The sequence below is a fragment of the Narcine bancroftii genome, chromosome 9 (genome assembly GCF_036971445.1).
Source record: "Narcine bancroftii isolate sNarBan1 chromosome 9, sNarBan1.hap1, whole genome shotgun sequence".
NCBI lineage: Eukaryota > Metazoa > Chordata > Chondrichthyes > Torpediniformes > Narcinidae > Narcine > Narcine bancroftii.
In genome coordinates, this window is record NC_091477.1 from 47,977,355 (window position 1) to 47,995,899 (window position 18,545).

Genomic DNA, 18,545 nt, shown 5'->3' on the forward strand with positions numbered 1-18,545 from the left:
GGAGACCAGGCAGTCATACATGGGTCTCAAACTAAGTGTGCACAAGGGACCACATCAGGCGGAACGATGTGAACCTCAGCTACTTGGCAACTCTACAGGGAATTTCTTTCCTTTACCTCCTTTCCTTTTGAGCAGGATGGTGCCAGAGTGTGGTGACTCTTTACCAGCCTTTGAATGGCACACAAAGAAAAGCTCTTCACTCTATCCGAGTGCATGTGACAATAACAAATGGGTCAAAATCTAGCAGGCGGAATTACATTCTACAAATTAGTTTGTGAGGGCCAGAGTTTTGCCCTTCAGTAGTGGAGACTAGGAATTTGGACAGGGCAAGTCAATAGTTTTAGCATAATGAAAATAGCACAGGCCAATCTGGCCTCTGTGTCCTCGTTCCCAACATGCAATCCCATTGCCCGAAACTCTGCTCTCAAAGGAGCAAAAACCGGGTACAATGACAATTTGTGATTTTCTAATATGGTTCATGCATAGTGAGTTATCATTCCCTTCTTTTGCATGCTCCCACCACAAAAAGGACTGCCAGTTGCCTGACAGTTGAACACCACATGAAGTTGACAAAGATTTGATCAGACCTAAAGCTTTATTCCTGGACTTTCCAGAACAGAATGGATCAGGGATTGAATATGGATCTCATGTAAGCAGAGATGAGTGAAATATAACACAGAAGGCAAGATCAAAGGACCAGAAATGTTTGCAAAATAAATGGAATAATGGCGTTTTCTTTGCTGTTTTACCAGATGCCAGAGCAATCACTGTACTTCCAGCAAATTTCTTAATCCTTTTGTGACAAAGGGCTATTTATTCATGTTATTACAGAAAGAGAATCACAAACTCTCAGAGAAAATATAAGAAGTGGGGTGAGGGGTGGTGGTGAGACACATCCAGTTTGCAGGAAGATTGCACTGGAATTGGCACAGGCAACCAACTGACAAACATAACAATCTGGAAGGCTTTTAAGAAAATACAGCACATCAAATCAGTGTCAAGGCTTCATGTCTTACTAGCACGCAAACTCTTTCAGTGTTTGTTTACCCAAGTGCTGCTGTTACTGTTGCATTGAACTGAGGTTAATTATTCACAATTGGGTGTCACATTTGCAGTGAGTTGTTGGGTTAAGGCAGATTACATCAAGAGCTGATCTCTGAAATGACAGCTCATTACGTTGTAAGCCTCCCAACGTGTTCTGCAGACTCCACTCTCACAAGGTTTTGTGCGAGGGAAGGACTCAGATTGCACAAGTGTTTGTTTTTAACATCGGAACCTTCAGAGGCTGACCTGCCTTTACAATGTTAGCAGTATGGACTTCAGAAAAACTTGTACCTGATGCAGGCACATGGCTAATGCAAGAATAAACTCTTATTGCACCATCTTCCCTCCTGACACCGAATCCCCGAGCCAGCTCCAAAATGTTCAATAAACATTTCTGATATAGCTTGAAATTAGACTTTGGCTCCTCAATGTTTGTTGTGAATCATTTGCAGCATTGAAATGGATGTATTTAAATTAATTGCACTATTTACTTTTTTAATTTCATGTTGGAGATACAGCATGGTGACAGGCCCTCCTGACCCATGAGCCCATGCTGCTCAAATATACCCATGTGACCAATTAACCTGCTAACCTCATACAACTTGGAACATGGGAGGAAACCAGAGCATCTGGAGGAAACTCCTGCAGTCAAGAGGAGAACGTACAAACTTATTATAATCAACAGCTGGTTCTGAACCAGCTTTATGCTAACTGCTATCCTAATCTTGCCATAGATTAAATCCCATTTAAATCCCATCCATAGGCTCTATATGCCCCAGAATCTGTCATCTCTTATCCGGTTTTATTCAAAGTTCCTGGAGTTCTTGACTCTTCTGATAATTGACATCAAAACAGAAGTCTTTTCACACACGATTGGAGATAGTACACTAGGGCCTTAAGAAAATTCACCATGGAAAGAGGCCATTCAGCCCATTTTAGCTTTGATTTGATACAGCAGTCACTCCCCTGCTCTTTGACCAAGTCACTGCAACCTTTATTGAAATTCGTCTCCAGTTTTGGAACTCACTTTTGCATCCCCTTCCTTTCCCCTTCAGAGAGTGCATTCCAGGTCTTGCAAATTCTATGTTAAAAGAAAATTTTCCTCTTGGGGGATGTCTTGATTTTAACAAGCTCGGCTGCATTTGCAATGATTCCCAATGGTATTTAGGTGTCTTCTCACTCTCCTGTGTGAACCGTCAAAACATCAATGAAAAATAAATCAATTAATGAATTTTCCTGTCATATTCAAGTTCAATGTGCAGAGAATAAGTGAATCGATGAATGAATGGAGTTTATGGTCATATGCATAAGTGAATACAGTGAACAATGATTACTGAATCAACCAATGAATGAAGTTTATTATCAGATATGCAGAGAATAAACAAAACAATGAATGAATGGTTTAATGTCATATACATAGGTACAATGTAAAAATGCGTGAAAATCTTGCAGTGGATCAGAAACGCATTTCCATTCAATAGATCTGGATTTTTCTAAGATGCAGAATGCAGTGCAAGAATAGAGCCAGAATAAGATTCTAACCAGAGTCAGAAGGCTACGGGATTTGACTGCCATTTTTCTGAGTCCAACATCGGAGACAGGTTGTTTGAGGATTGAGCTAACTCACACTGTCATAATGCCATTTATTTTCCATTTGCCAATTTCCCACTGCTTTGTCCCTTACAAAAGACGCTGCCACCATTGTGGAATATGGCTCCGCAGATATCTGGAATTGCTGAAATAAATCACTCGCTCCCAGCGCGAGTGCTGTTATCCCATTCATCTCCTCGAAGCTTGGCTTTCACCTGACTTCTGCATGTGTGCTCTTTGTTAAGCGTGAAGGGATAGAGATCAGGAGCACTGAATGATTTATTCCTCCTTTGTGCCTGAAGGGGGGACCAAATCCTATTGTGGCTGTCCTGGCTCTGAAATCAGCTGATTCAGCACGGAGCCTGAGTTGTGACTGGTGAGTTGGTGGGGCTGTGTAGTTTATTTTCACTGGAGATGTGGGAAGCATGTCGTTCTGCTGAAACTGCATGTAAGTCAAATACCTCAGAATAATGCATCTTCCACCTCTACCTGCTCCATTATGCAGTTAAACAGAAATAGCCCGAGGGCAAATATTGAGGGAGAGTTCCACTATTGTTGTTAATCTCTGATTTAAAACATTTAATTAGTTCTTTTTTTAATCTTAACATGAATTTCATTTCCAGACTTTTACCCTGTGGGGTCTTGAATCCATCTGTGCATTTTCTTTATTTTAGGAAATTTACAATTGTGATATGATATGGGTCCACAAAGGAGAATGAGAAGTCACCTAAACTAAATTAGGAATCAGCGCAAACTCAGCAAAGCTTGTTAAAACAAAAACCTGGCCTAAAAAGAGATTTTTAAAGAACTTATTGAATTTGCAAGGCCCAGACTGCACCATCTGAAGGGGAAAGGAAGGAGATTTCGCAGGAATTTCAACGAACGCTGCAGTGATTCAGGAAAAGAGGAGGGGAGTGGAACTGATTGGCTGTTGGATCAAAGCAGATGGGCTGAATGGCCTTCCCTTTCCCCCCTCAAATGGATATTCTGAAGCTATACTATCCCACCTGAAAACTGGGCTGACCTGCTAAACCAGTGATGCTGCCGCAGAAGTTTTCATTAAAATGGAACTAAGTGCCAGGCAAGGATCCATCCACTTTACCTCCTACAAATTAGGCTGGGGGAATGGGGTGGGAGTGAAGGGTCAAGGCCAGTACATAACAGATTCAAGGCTAGAAAACAGTATAATTGGAATCTGAAGTTTGAGAAGGTTAGAGATTTAAAGAGTCCCCAGATACCCCCGCTGCTCCTTCCTGAGGAATGATTCTCGTAGCAGTGCTGAGTTTTTTTTCTCTATCCGCTGGGTGAAGTTTTGTTGAGTGCTATGCTTTGAGGACTGTGGCTTTACAGTCCTCAGTCCCACTTTATCACAGTGTCAGTTTATTGCCTAATTTAACCTCCGGTCCCATACAGCTAATTCTTTGTTTTAGAGAACTTCTGTCACATTCATTTCACCCCATCCATCATTCTCTTTATAGAGGGAGTTGGAAACATAATTTTTTTTTGTAATGTAATTTAGGCACATTGCATTCCTTGTGTGTTACTTTTCTTTTGACATTGCCTTGATTTATGCCTTGCAACAACTTAACCCAAAGGGTGGTGTGTGAAAGAGATTGAGTGGTTTTAATTTGAATATTTGTTCAAAAGCGGTAAGGGTGCAGATCGGCTCCAGTTATCTGGGATGGAACTCTGAATCTTAAAAAAAGCAAGTTCTTTGTTGCCAGCTCAAGCCAGGTATCATTATTTCATGTCTCTTGCATGTCTATCCATCGTTTTACTCTTGATACCTTGCTTCATGCACTGAACCTTTCTGGGCTCCCTGGATTTTAGCAAAGCTATTATGCTGACAAGGGCAATTTCTACATCTCTCGCACAAATCTATCCAAACTTTCATTCCTGACAGCTCTCAGTTTTGCTCTATCTTCCTTCACTCTCTTACTTTTTCACATTTTCCTCTGCTCTCTCTCATTTTCTCACCCTCTGTCTCACTCTGTATCCTAATTTCCTTTCACTCGGTCTAACTTTGTATTCCCTCACTCTCTCTCTTTCTCTCATCTCCCTTGCTCCCGCTCTGCATCTCTCTTACACCCTGGCTACCTCTCTATTCCCTTCCTCTCTCTTCTGTGCAAAGTGAAGCAAATGAGTGATGGATTCTCTAGCCCTATCCAATTTTATATTCCCTTCCCTCCCTCTCTCTCATTCACTCTCTTTCTCTAATTGTTTTCTCCAGATATCTCCCTAGCCCTATATTTTACACGAATCTCTTTTTTCTCTCTTTCACGCTGTCTGTCTCTCTCTCTCACTTTCTTTCGGGATATCTCCAGCCCTGTTCCCCCACCCCCAACACACACACACACACACACACACACACACACACACACACACACACACACACACACACACACACACACACACACACACACACACACACACACACACACAGAAAAAAAATCTCCTAAATTGAGCCCATATTCTCAACCTATTTCTCATTATCAGATTATGTGTCAATTTAGAAAAGGAAAATGGTAAAAAGGAACCTCAAATTAGTAATTACAATTACAAAAAGTTATGAAAGTTATAAAAATTTATTGAAAGAAACTTTCTTAGTATTAATTCATCAGATTAAAATGTTATTATTGGGATGGTCACCATTCTCTATAACAATGTCTGAATGATTTGTGACGTATCACTGAGAGTGATGTATCAATCTGATTGAAATGAACATTTTACCTCAATTTCTGTACTTTTTTCAAGCCTTACTAATTTTCATTCCCAAATCTTTCTTTAACTCATTAGATTCCGTTATGTCCTCATATATGGCAGGGAAAACACCCACATATAAATAAAGCCCATCCTCAAAAAACTAGAAGGAACAGGGGATTATCACTTCCTGATTTCTGATTTTTATTATTGGGCGATTAATACACATAATCTACTTTTATTATTACATTTTGATAAATTAGTGAAATTGCATTTCTTGGGTGGAAAAGGAAGTCAAGTTTACTAAGAAATCATCTTTGTTGGCAATTTTAGGCTCTGCAACACCTTCCTCATTCATTGGAAAGCTAAGCAATGTCAATGTCCCCTCCCAGCCACTGTCCCCTCTACTGCAGCACTGGTTACATTCATTTGACTCTGTTGGGCAGGTTACTTCACTGCCATGCCCAGCATCGGACCCTCAAACCAGACACCCTGTTCTCAACTCCAACCCCTGAAGATTGCAATATATTGTTTGAGTCTCCTTGAAGAAGTGTAATATCTCCCGAGAACGCCAGGAATCCCGGGCCCATGACCATTCAATGAAAGGGTGGTACGCTGTTAGACAGAATCAGACACACACAAGGTAAAGACTGAACAACAGACTTATATCCACAAAAACCTCCACAGAGCCAGGCTGGCTGTGGCTGCAGCAACTCAGTGTAAGGCCTCGGGAGGCTGGTGTAGGCTTATATCCCGGAGGGTGATTGACATCCAACTGGGTGGGTCTTGATCCATTAAGGCCGACTGATTGACAGCCAGCCAGGTGTTGTCCTGTCCCCTTATACTCCTGCAGGTACAGAGGTTGCCCCCTGCAGTAGGCCGGTGGTGTACCACCACAGAAAGGGTAATCAGAATGGGGTCAAAAACCTTGAGTTGTGAGAGCATAGAACCTGAATCATGGATGGAGTGTATGCCCCATCTGGGGAAGAGTCTGCAATTCCCACCGTAGAAGCTACAGAACTGCAGTGGAGGTTAGACACTCTCGTTCCTGAGGGACTACTGAAGGGGATGTAGCAGCAAAGGTTTTTTTTTACTGGAGGTAAACAGTGGGTTGAGAAGCATCAGTGGGAAATAAAGAATGGTCAACGTTTCGAGTTGGAACCCTTTGTCAGGACTGAGACTGCAGATGATTGGTTTAATGAGTGGGAGGTATTGGGTAGGGACCAATGAGGGACTGGTGAACTGGGGAGGGGGGAAATGATGATTGCCAGAGGGAGGTAATTGGCAGGTGCCAGAGAGAGGGAAGGGGACAAAAGTGGTTTCAGGTAGAGGAAGATGCATGGAGTGGGTTGGGTAATACTCACAGGTGCTGGAATCTGTTAAGATATGGTGACAACATTAGTACAATAAAAGATGTTAGGGGAGAATTGAAGGTCAGGTGGGACCAGATGAAACCAAAGTGGCGGGGGGGGGGGGGCGGTGAACAGAAGCATCTTGGAAGAAGAGGGAGGGGGTTCATTCCTTGAATTTGGAAAATTCAATGTTCATATCACTGGCCTGTGCCTGGACTGCCCAGGGGGAATATGAGGTGTTGTTCCTCTAGTTTATGTTGGGCCTCACTCTGGCAGTGGAGAAGGCCCAGGATAGACAGGTAGGTGTGGGAATGGGAAGGGGATTGAAATGGCAGCACCAGGAGCTCAGGATAGTCAATGTGAACAGTCCCCAAGTGATGTAGAGTAGAAGACATCAGGAGCACCAAATGTAGTAGGCGAGGATGGAGGTGGTGCACATGAATCTTTGCCTCACCTGGAAGGGCTGTTTAAGTTCCATAGTGGAGGTGTAGGAGCAGGTGTGACAGTCTTTGTCACTAATTATCATCTGTTCCACCTGTATGATTCACCTTTCTGTACCAAACCTCATCTATTTCTCAGCTCTCTTGATCTCCCTGCCAATCAACTAGTTCTGCCCATTATCTTTAAGCCCTCCTAGTTTCACCAATTTCCACATGGCCCCTCACTAACCCTTCCCACCCTGTTTCCATTGCACTGGCCATATCTCCTCTGCATCCGTCTTCATGAAGGATTCTGACCCGAAACGTCAACCATTCGACTCTGAGTCTGAGAATGTGTGAAAAATAATGTACAATTGTGCACTGCATATTTGTGTGTGTATGTGTGGGTGTGTGTCTGTCTGGCTGCCTGCCTGTCTGCATGGTGTGTGTGTAGCATGAATAAAGGCTCTCACGACTGGAGGGAAAACAAATGCATTTATTAGGTTATGGGTAGGATCTCACAGAAGTCTTCAGAAGTGTTCTGGGTTTAGGTGGGAAACCAGATTATAAGTGAGCAGATGGGGTGGAGCTGGGAGGTGAGGCCAGCCATCAGCACAACACCCTAGCAGTGAATCCCAGTTAACTGCATTTTGTGTATGTTTGTGTATCTGTCTGCCTGCATGATGTTTGTGTGTGTGTGTGTGTGTGTGTGTGTGCGTGTGTGTGTGTGTGCGTGTGTGTGTCTGTATGTCTGTGTGTGTGCGCGTGTCTGTGTGTTTGTGTGTGGTGCACGTCTGTGTGTGTGTCTGTGTGTTTGTGTGTGGTGCATGTCTGTGTGTGTGTGTGTGTGTGTGTGTGTGTTTGTGTGTGTGTGTGTGTGTGTGTGTGTGTGTGTGTGTGTGTGTGTGTGCGTGTGTGTGTCTGTATGTCTGTGTGTGTGTGCGCGTGTCTGTGTGTTTGTGTGTGGTGCACGTCTGTGTGTGTGTCTGTGTGTTTGTGTGTGGTGCATGTCTGTGTGTGTGTGTGTGTGTGTGTGTGTTTGTGTGTGTGTGTGTGTGTGTGTGTGTGTGTGTGTGTGTGTGTGTGTGTGTGTGTGTGTGTGAGTAACCCAATGAGTAAATGTAAGCAAGGGATACGAGTCACCATGAAAAAGGCATTGCAGCCCACTAGGCACTTCTGAACAACTTCCTGCTTCCAGGATTCCTGTCTCTGGTGAATGGAGGGAGAGATTCAAGGATGTCTACAAACATTCCACAAAGAAATGTGACAACTCCAATGGCCCATGGGAATTGCTGCCCCACGGCCCCCTCAGAGTGGAGAAGGAGCATTCGGAACGGTGGTAAGAATCTTGTCTATGCACTGGGAGCACACGAGTGCATGCAGTGGAAGAAGCAGATCACCTCAAACCATCAGTCTGTCACCCACCTCCTGCCTCTTTTGTTGACAAGTTTACACCCCCTAGATTGGCCTCATCGGATTCCCCAAAACACAGAGTGGAAGCAAAAGCCAAGGCCCTTCCTGAGAGGAAGATATCAGAGCGTGGGTTAAGTCAGGCATCTGGGATGCCGCAATCCTTGGGTGCCAGACAGGGGATGCTGCTGGTACAAAGCAGGGGCTGCTGATCTTGAGAAAGAGAATTTGTTAAAAAATACTATCAGCCAGAATGAATATTTTATTTGCAACATTCTGCTAATTTCAGTTTACAAAATGCAAATGACAGCCTGCTTATTATGACTGCCATCTGTGTTTTTAGTGAGAGGGGAGGGAGTTATTACAGCACCTACATTAATTATTTAAACCAGTCATTTTGCACCTTCTTTGCCTGATATTGTGAAATAAATACATTTTGAGTGAAACTGGTGTCACCAAAACATTGAGACAACAGTGGATAAACAGATCATTTACATATTCTGTTCCATTATTTTTTAAAGTAGTGAAAACTCAACCCAATTATCTCCTGCTTGTCGTTTTGCTAAAAAATAAAATGGCAGTTTTTGATTCAAGGGAAGATTTACTCCAGTGTTAAAATCTCAATTATCTTTCACGCTCTGGATAATGAATTTCCATTTAGTTTTCTGCGATGAAATTACTGCTCTTCCACTGAATCAGAGAAACACAAACCTTGGAGTAAATTGCCACACGTCGAGTGGTTCTGGGCTTATTTTGGAGTTCAAGCTTCCCTAATTAAACTGCTCTTTGGAACAAGGGGCTGAATGACCTCCTGCAGAACTTCGTTCCACTGAACCATAGAACACTACAGCACAGAAACAGGCCTTGTGGCCTATGTCGAACTATTATTCTGCCAAGTCCCATGGACCTGAACCCGGACCATAGCCCTCCATTTCCCTCCCAGCCACGTACCTATCCAAATGCCAAAATTGAGCCTACATTCCTCTCTTCAGCTGGAAGCGCATTCCACCTTATCACCCTTCTCTACGTGAAGGAGTTCCCCATAATGTTCTCTTCAAACATTTCCCCTTTCATCCTTAACCCGTGTCCTCTAGTTTTTGTCTCCCCTCAACTCAGTGGGAAAAAACCCTGATTTCATTTACTCTATCGATACCCCTCGTCATTTTTATATGCCTGTCTTATTATTACATTCCTCCACTTTGCTGGATTCAAAGAATATGTTCCTTAAGGGCCTAAGAGTTAGCTCAGTTTTTTGCCTGGATAACAGGGAATGCATTCTGGGTAGACGTTGGACTAATTGGACCATTAGAGGCTGAGGGGAGAACTGAGAGAGGTTTATAAAATTATGAGAGGCACTGATAGGATAGACAGTCAGAATTCCCCATAACCACCCAGGTCAAAATGTCAGATAGAGACAGGACACACTTCAGCTAAGAGAAAGAAAGGTTTTTTTTTAATGCAGAGTGTGGTAGTTGCCTGGAATGGGTGAGTGGCAGTAGCAGATGGCATAACAGTATTTAAGACAGTAGTTCTCAACCTTTTTCTTTCTACTCTCAATCCACTTTAAGTTATCCCTATGTCATCAGTGCTCTGTGATTAGTAAAGGATTGCTTAAGGTGATATGTGGGTGGGAAGGGAAGGTTGAGAATCACTGCTCTAGACCCAATTGAAATTGAAATATCTGACTTGAGAAAAAATGTCATTGGCCCATTTCCTTTGGAGTTATGAAACCATGCACATAATGAGTCAATTAGGTACTGTGATTTTCAAACTTTTTCTTTCCACCCACATACCACCTTAAGTAATCCCTTAGTAATCACAGAGCACCTGTGGCATAGGGATTACTTAAAGTGGTATGTGAATGTAAAATAAAAAAGGTTGAGAACCAGTGATTTAAGAGACTGTTAGTAATATAAATATATAGCGAACAGAGGAATATGGATTGATGCGATAGCTGAAGAGGTTTAGTTATTTAATTATTAAATACAATCTGGCAAGATGCAGCAGGTATTGTTTGTTCCATCATTTCCGGCTTCTGCTACTATTGTAAGTAGGGCCCTGCTGGTTTCCTTTGGGGCTCTATCCCCTCTCAAGTTGTGCAGATTAATAAGTCAAGTTGCCCCCTGACATGTTGGCAATTGGTCAAATTGATGGGAATATGGTGAGAATTAATGGGATCTAATGGAAGTTGAAAGGTTAGTTTACAAAGCAATGCAATTGCTCTGTGAGATGGCATTGACTCAATGACCCAAACAGCCTCCTTTTACGTTGTATGGAAATAGAGTACTCTACTTTCTCACACATGGATATTTTCCATATTGGTTCTGTGGAAGGGATCGAAAATCCCGAATGGTATGTTGCCTCCCCAGTGTCCACGCTGCTGAAGATCCAGCTGCGCTGGATGGGTCACGTCTCCAGAATGGAGGACCATCGCCTTCCCAAGATCGTATTATATGGCGAGCTCTCCACTGGCCACCGTGACAGAGGTGCACCAAAGAAAAGGTACAAGGACTGCCTAAAGAAATCTCTTGGTGCCTGCCACATTGACCACCGCCAGTGGGCTGATAACGCCTCAAACCGTGCATCTTGGCGCCTCACAGTTTGGCGGGCAGCAGCCTCCTTTGAAGAAGACCGCAGAGCCCACCTCACTGACAAAAGGCAAAGGAGGAAAAACCCAACACCCAACCCCAACCAACCAATTTTCCCTTGCAACCGCTGCAATCGTGTCTGCCTGTCCCGCATCGGACTGGTCAGCCACAAACGAGCCTGCAGCTGACATGGACTTTTTTACCCCCTCCATAAATCTTCGTCCGCGAAGCCAAGCCAAAGAGACCAGAGTGCGGGAGGTCTCAGATCAAATTCATAGCATTCTCAAGAGAGAGGGTGAGCCAGATATCGTGGTTCATGTCAGAACCAATGACGTTCTGCAAAAAGAGTTAATGGAATTAGCTGTGAAGTTGAAGGACGGGACCTCCAGGGTTATGATCTCAAGATGGCTGTCTATTCCCCGTGCTTGTGAGACTAGAAATAGGAGGTTAAAGAAATGGTGCAGAAGGGAGGGCTTCAGATTTCTGGATCATTTTGCACTCTTCCAGGGAAGGTAGGACCTGTTCCGATGGGATGGTTTGTATCTGAACTTGAGGGGGAACTAATATCCTTGCAGGAAGGTTTGCCAGTGCTGCTTGTGGAGGCTTTAAATTAGATTTTCAGGGGGGAATGAGAGCCAGTGTGCCAGAGCAGATAGTGGAGTGGAGGATGGAAAAGATAATGTTAAGACTGCAAATTAAACTCAGAAATCAAAGGGTTGTGCATGGTGGAAATAATATTAAATTCTTAAATTTAATTATTTTTAATTTTTAAATTTAGACATATAACTCGATAACAGGCCATTTCAGCCCACGAGTCCGTGCCATTAAATTTACACCAAATTAACCTCCAACCCCCGACTGGGAGTCTTCTCAGGCATATGTATTTCAATGTAAGAAAGGCAGGTGTGCTTCGAGCATGGACCAGCACATGGAATTATGACCTGTGAAACTCGATTGTAGGAGTGACAGAACTGGCAGTTCAATTTTCCAGGGTTCCATTGTTTCAGACGAGATAGAGAGGGAGGGATGAAAGGGGTGGAGTAGACAAGACAGAATAGAGGGCTCGCATGCTCAGGCCATATGGCTGGAGCAGAGGAATGAAAAAGGCGTGACCACATGAATGGGGTTGTATTATGGACTGCCCAATAGTCAGCGAGAATTGGCAGAGCAAATCTGCAGGTAGATAGCAGAGCTGCAGGTAACATAGTTGGGAAAGTAGGTGATTTTAACTTTCCACATATTGACTGAGACATCCATACTGTAAAAGGGCTGGATGGCTTGGAGGTTGTAAAATGTGCTCAGGAAAGTTTTCTAAATTAATATATTGAGGTACCAACTAGAGAGTGCAATACTATACCTCCTGAGAGGGATAAAGACAGGAGAGGTGGCAAAAGTATGTGTGAGGGAACACTGGATCCAGTGATCATAATGTCATTAGTTTCAAAATAATTATGGTTAAGAATCAGTCTGGGCCTCGGGTTGAGATTTGTAATTGAAGAAAGACCAATTTTGTGGAAATGAGAAAGGATCTAGAAAGGACAGATTAGGCCATACTGTTTTCTGGCAAGAATGAGCTCTGTAAGTGGAAGGTCTTCAAAGATGAAATGTTGAGAGGACAATGTGTTCCTGTAAGGATTAAAAGTAGAGTTAACAGGCAACAAACAGCGAAGGAGTATTTGAAGAGTATAAAAATGCAGGAGAAAACTTAAGAGGGAAATCAGAGAGCTAAAAGAAGACAGAAGGTTGATTTGGCAGGCAAGGTGAAGGAATTTTTTAAGAACTTGTACAGGTATATTAAGAGGAAAAGGACAGTAAGGGACAAAGTTGGTCCTCTTGAAGATCAGAGTGGTCAGCTATGTATGGAACCAGAGGAGATGGGGGAGAACTTAAATGGATTTTTTGCATGAGTATTTACTCAAGAAACTGGCACGTTGCCTAGAAAAGTGAGACAAGCAAGTACTGGAACCTATATAAATTAAAGAGGAAGAGGTATTTGCTGTCTTAAAGCTAATAAAGGTGGATAAATCCCCAGGCCTGTTAAGGTATTCCCTCTGACCTTGAGGGAGGTGCCAGGGGTTTGGAGGGTAGTTCACATTGTTCTGTTGTTTAATAAGGCTCCAAAAATAACCAAAGAAATTATAGGCTAGTGAGTCTGACACCAGTAATTCATAGGAAGGTGTTCTAAGAGATCAGATATACAAGTATTTAGATAGTCAAGGACCGATTATTGATAGCCAACGTGGCTTTGTGTGTGGTAGGCCACGTCAAACAAATCTTGTAGTGTTTTTCAAGGAGGTTAGCAGGAAAGTTGATGAAGGAAAGGCTGTGGATGTTGTCTACATGAACTTTAGTAAGGCCTTTCACAAGGTCCCACATGGGAGGTTAGTCAGGAAAGTTTAGGTGGTAAACTGGATTTGACAATGGCTTTATTGGAGAAGCCAGAGAGTGGGAGTGGGTGATTGCTTCTCTGACTGGAGGCATGTGACTAGTGGTGTGCCTCAAGGATTGGTGCGAGGCCAACTTTTTTTTAAATCATCTGTATCAATGATCTAGATCAGGGGTGTCAAACTCAAATTCACAGAGGGCTAAAATTAAAAACTTGAACTAAGTCGAGGGCCGAACTAAATATTTATTGAAAATTTTCAACAACATCTGCATGTTTTCTCTTCTTTCAACATATGTAATGTTAAACTTTAGGATATAACTTTAGGAGGATAATGTTACAGGTCAGGAGTAGGTAGCTCAAGTTCACCCTTTGCTTGACCTGAGGGAAACCTATTTGGTCCCTGTGGAGATGTAGTCAGCATTCACAGGCTGTGTCCATTTTGGCCTGCATCAGGACTCAGCATTTCTTGCTCACTCCTCAGGCTCTAGGCCTCTATTCACCCTCGACCCACCATCCCTCTACCTGACCAGTCCTTTACCCAACCTCTACTCACCCCTCACTCCACTCTCTCTGCCTCTACCCACCCCATCCTATACACGCCCCTCTACTGCCTCTCCCCTCAACCTGTTCCTCCCTCTACCCGTCTCTCACCCTCTAATCACCCCTCCCCTACTCGCCCTGCCCCTCCCCTTTTACCTCTTCCCTATCCACCCCTCCTTCTACTCATCCCTCCCTCTAACTGCCCCTCGCACCACCATAACTTCCCCTGCCCATTACTCCTCACCTACACCCTCTGCCCACCCCTGCTTACCCACCCACTCAGGCCCAGCGCTCTGCCGATCAGCCTTTGCGGAACAGCGGGGGCCGTGCGCAGCCTGCCATGTCCGTCACGCCGACAGGAAATCACAGGCGCTCGCCAATCCGCCGCACCGCTCGACAGGTGGGAGAAGTGACTGGTTGTGCGGGGAGCCTTCCAACTGGCTTGCTGGCTGATGACATCGACAGACTTCTCGTGTTACAATTTTGTTTTCCCCGTTCTCAAAGTTTGCACGGTCAACCTGCAACACTCTTGCTCCCTCCGTGTCCCGTGGATCTGATGCCCGGGTGTTGTTAGGATTCCCAGCAGAAGGTTCGTGGAACTTTACCATTCTGGATTCCTTTTTGAGAATATTCTGGCCATCTTTTAAGGGGGGTGGTTTTAGGGGGGAGGGGATAGTTAGGGGGTGGGGAAGGATGTGCAATGAAGGGGGAGGATGGTGGGGGTGACATGACCAAAAAACAGCATCGGCTCTCGCTGCAGGGCGGGCCACCTCTAATACTTTTTTGAAATGATCTTGCAGGCCAAATATAATTATATCGGCCCGCGGGCCAGAGTTTGACATGTGTGATCTAGATGATAATGTTGTAAATTGGATCAGCAAGTTTGTAGATGACACAAAGATTGGAGGTGTATTGAACAGTTAGGAAGGCTTTCAAAGCTTGCAGAGGGATCTGGACCAGCTGGAAAAATGGGCTGAAAAATGGCAGATGGTGTTTAATGCAGTCAAGTGTGAGGAGTTGCATTTGGAAGGACAAACCAACAAAGGACATATACGATAAATGGTAGGGCACTGAGGAGTAGGGTAAAACAGATGGATCTGGGAATACAGATACATAGTTCCCTGAATTACAGGTATATAAGATTGTAAAGAGAGTTTTGGCACATTGGTCTTCATAAATCAAAGTATTGTGTGTAAGAGCTGGGATGTTATAGTTACTGGTAAAATTTATAAGATGCTGATGAGGCCAAATTTGTTTTGTCTGCAGTTCTGATCACCTAACTATGTGAATGATATCAGTAAGTAGAAAGAGCACAGACAAGATTTACTGGGATGTTGCTAGGACTTAAGGAACTAAATTACAGGGAAAGATTAAACAGGTTAGGACTTCATTCCCTGGAAAATAGAAGAATGAAGGGAGATTTGATATACAGTAGGTATCCAAAATTATGAAGGGTATAGATAGAATAAATGCAAGTAGCTTTTCTTTCTGAGGTTAGGTAAGGTACAAACTAGAGGAGAGGGAATAAGGGTGAAAGTGGAGAAGATTTGGGGGAATATTAGGGGAAATTACTTCACAGAGAATGGTGGGATTATAAAATGAGCTGCCATCTTAATTGGTGAATACGGGCTCAATTTTAACATATATGAATATTTGGACAGGTACATGGTTGGGAGAGGTATGTAGGATATGGACTGGATGAAGATCAGGTGGACTAGGGGAGAGGGAGGGGAAGGGGAGGGGGTGGGGAGGGTTAAGGGGAGGAGAGGGGGGGTGGAGGCCAGAACAGAGGGGAAAGAAGGGGGAGAGGTCAGAACAGAAGGGTGGCAGGACAGAGGGAGGGAACAGAGGGGAGGGAATGCCAGAACAGAGGGAAGGGGATGCCAGAACAGAGGGAAGGGGATGCCAGAACAGGAGTGGGGGGGGGGGAAGGTGGTCCAGTTAGCATGGGCCTATGATTTGGAGGGGTCTACTTACACTGCTAGAGGCAAAGGGGGGATCCTTTTTTTTGGTAAAAAATATTGATATTGTAAAGAGAGTTGGCAGGGGTGGGGAGGATCCTTTGGCACAAAATATTATTATTTTAAAGAAAATTCATGATTAATACTGATAAAATATAGATAAATGCAGGTAACTGAAACCAACTTATGTTTGATTTATTTTATGTATCTTGTGGTGATCACACACACATATAAAATTATGTAGTATCTTTTCCCACTCTTCTCAGGACTACCACAATGCTCACATTGCACACTCCCAATGAGTGATCGTGCATGCCTTGCTATCGAGCAGTAGCACGATAGAGGCTGTCTTCCCCATCAGTTTCTTCATGCTCATATATTCATTGTGTTTTTAATTGGTTTATAAATAGATATCTGCGTTGAGCCTTCCCAGCACCCACAGACACTCATCACACAACACATCTCTTTATTAAATTTCAGGAAACTTGACTTTGACAGCAGATAAATGCTATCACTTTGAGTAGCCAGGCCTGTGAGCAGTTTCAATGCCTGTTGATAAAAAATATATTATTATATTTTAAATCAATTGTTTCATTATTAACTTTGCTGTTTAGTGCATTTTATAGACTTTTAAAAAATCTTTTGTTAACTGTGAATGTAAAAAACTTTTTATGCTAATATATTTTATAATAGAGCTGCAAAGTCTGTGAAAAATTTCCAGCTCAGTAATTTTGCCTTTTTCTTTTTTGAAATTTAAAGCAAATTTACCAATTTCAAGTTATGTCCTTTTCATTTTTTCTGCAAAACCTGTTTTTGAAAATCAAAGTTGGCATTTTTTTTGTGGGGGTCACAGAGGGTGCAAGTAGTTGGCCTTGCCTCGGGTGAAAAAGAATCTGGCACCAGCCCTGATTGCAGCAGTGTCTGATCCCTTGCATCTCAGGTACACATGACTAAGTTTTTCTTGGAAATTCTACAAATGATCACTTTTCCATTGAGGTCTATTTTAAAGTGTGCTCTCCTGAGAAGGAAATTGTGTTTAAGTGCCTCAAGGGTGAGGCAGAGATACTGTATATTTCGGCATATATGTGGAATTGTGAAACTGCAGAAAATGGGGGTCAATTTATACGTCGGATATACTTTAGAGACCTTAAATTCAGCTCAAAATCCAATCTGTGCCGATCCAACATACAAGTCAACCTTTGAAACCCCACACCACCAAAAAAAAGAGACTGCAACAGATTTTCATTGAGATTTTTATTGAAAACAACAACATAATTAGCACTCTTCAAAATCGCTATCATTGTCTGAAAACAGCAACACATTTAGAACCCTTCAAAATCATCGTTGTCTGAGGCAAAGATGGCGGTAAGCACATTCATACTCTCATTGTTTATACAGTCATCATACGGATCCCAGTCTGTATCTGATGAGGCGGTTTCAGCTTCGTTGTTAGTGTCCCACAATAAATCACCTTCCATGTCATCAATTGCACAAGAGATACTGCACTTTTTGAACAATTTTATCACAGTCTCTACTTTAACTTTTTCCCATGCCTTGAGCAAAAAGTTGCACAGCATATCGAGTGATGTAGCACACACTGTCCCATCTTTTGTAAACAACATTTCTGGGCTGGGCATCCATGTCTTCCATTCCTTGTGCACATGGCCTTTGAATGGCTTGTTCAAGCACACATCGAGAGGTTGCAGTATAGATGTCAAACTACCCGGGATCACCACCATGTCAGTATTATGTAGTACTAATCTACTTTCAATGTTCTCAATTAATGGCTACAAAACATATCCCAGACCTGCAAACTCCATTCAATGCTTTTCATCCATCCATCCTTTTTCATGAAAATGTACAAAAATGCCTGCAGGGAATTTCATTTTTGATTTAATTTTGCATTTGAAGATTACCATAGGACTTAACTTTATCCCGTCAGCATGATAACACGATGGTAAACCTGATCCTTTCATGGCTTGTACTTCTGGTTTGCACAGTTTTAACACCTTTCCATTCCACTGTTGCCTATCATGTCAAAATGTTCATCCATGCAATGCAAACTGGTGTTTCTGCCGGTTACAAATAATAAACTGGTGAAAACTTCCAACTTTATGATCAAGATGTTTTGGTAGTTTCTGTGCAATTTTTGTTTTTTTGATTTAATACCAGATTTTTCCTGTTCATGAAATGTTTGCACCACCCTCAAAGTCATCACTGAGATCTGGGTGCGACTTAGCACACCTGCAGTGCAAATGTTTGTATTTTATTTCGGGTAGCAATCACATACCCATTCTGCAACATGATTTTCCAACTCTGGCCAACAAGTGATTCGTTTTCTCAATGAACATTGCCTTTTGCGTATGTTTCTTAAATTCTCTTTTATCTTCTTCACCAACATGTCTTGCAGCAGCGCATTTGTTGGTTTTCTTGGCCAGTTCTATTGCTTCCATCTTAAAACTCACTTCATATTTTTATCGCATGCTGCATGGTGTCGAGGGACCCTCCATGATAGCAATCACCTGCAGCCAATGACCATCCACCGGATCATTGGG

General features: G+C 43.0%; 1 protein-coding gene across 1 annotated transcript in view; it reads right to left on the minus strand.

Annotated features, from left to right (window-relative positions):
• Positions 1–16,211: 16,211 nt before the first annotated feature.
• LOC138742912 (uncharacterized) overlaps positions 16,212–18,545 on the minus strand; it is a 56,454-nt gene continuing 54,120 nt past the window's right edge. Inside the window, exon 5 of the mRNA XM_069897796.1 lies at positions 16,212–16,539. Within this exon, the coding sequence (XP_069753897.1) occupies positions 16,502–16,539 (38 nt within the window). The 3' untranslated portion in view covers positions 16,212–16,501. The remainder of the gene's footprint in view (positions 16,540–18,545) is intronic.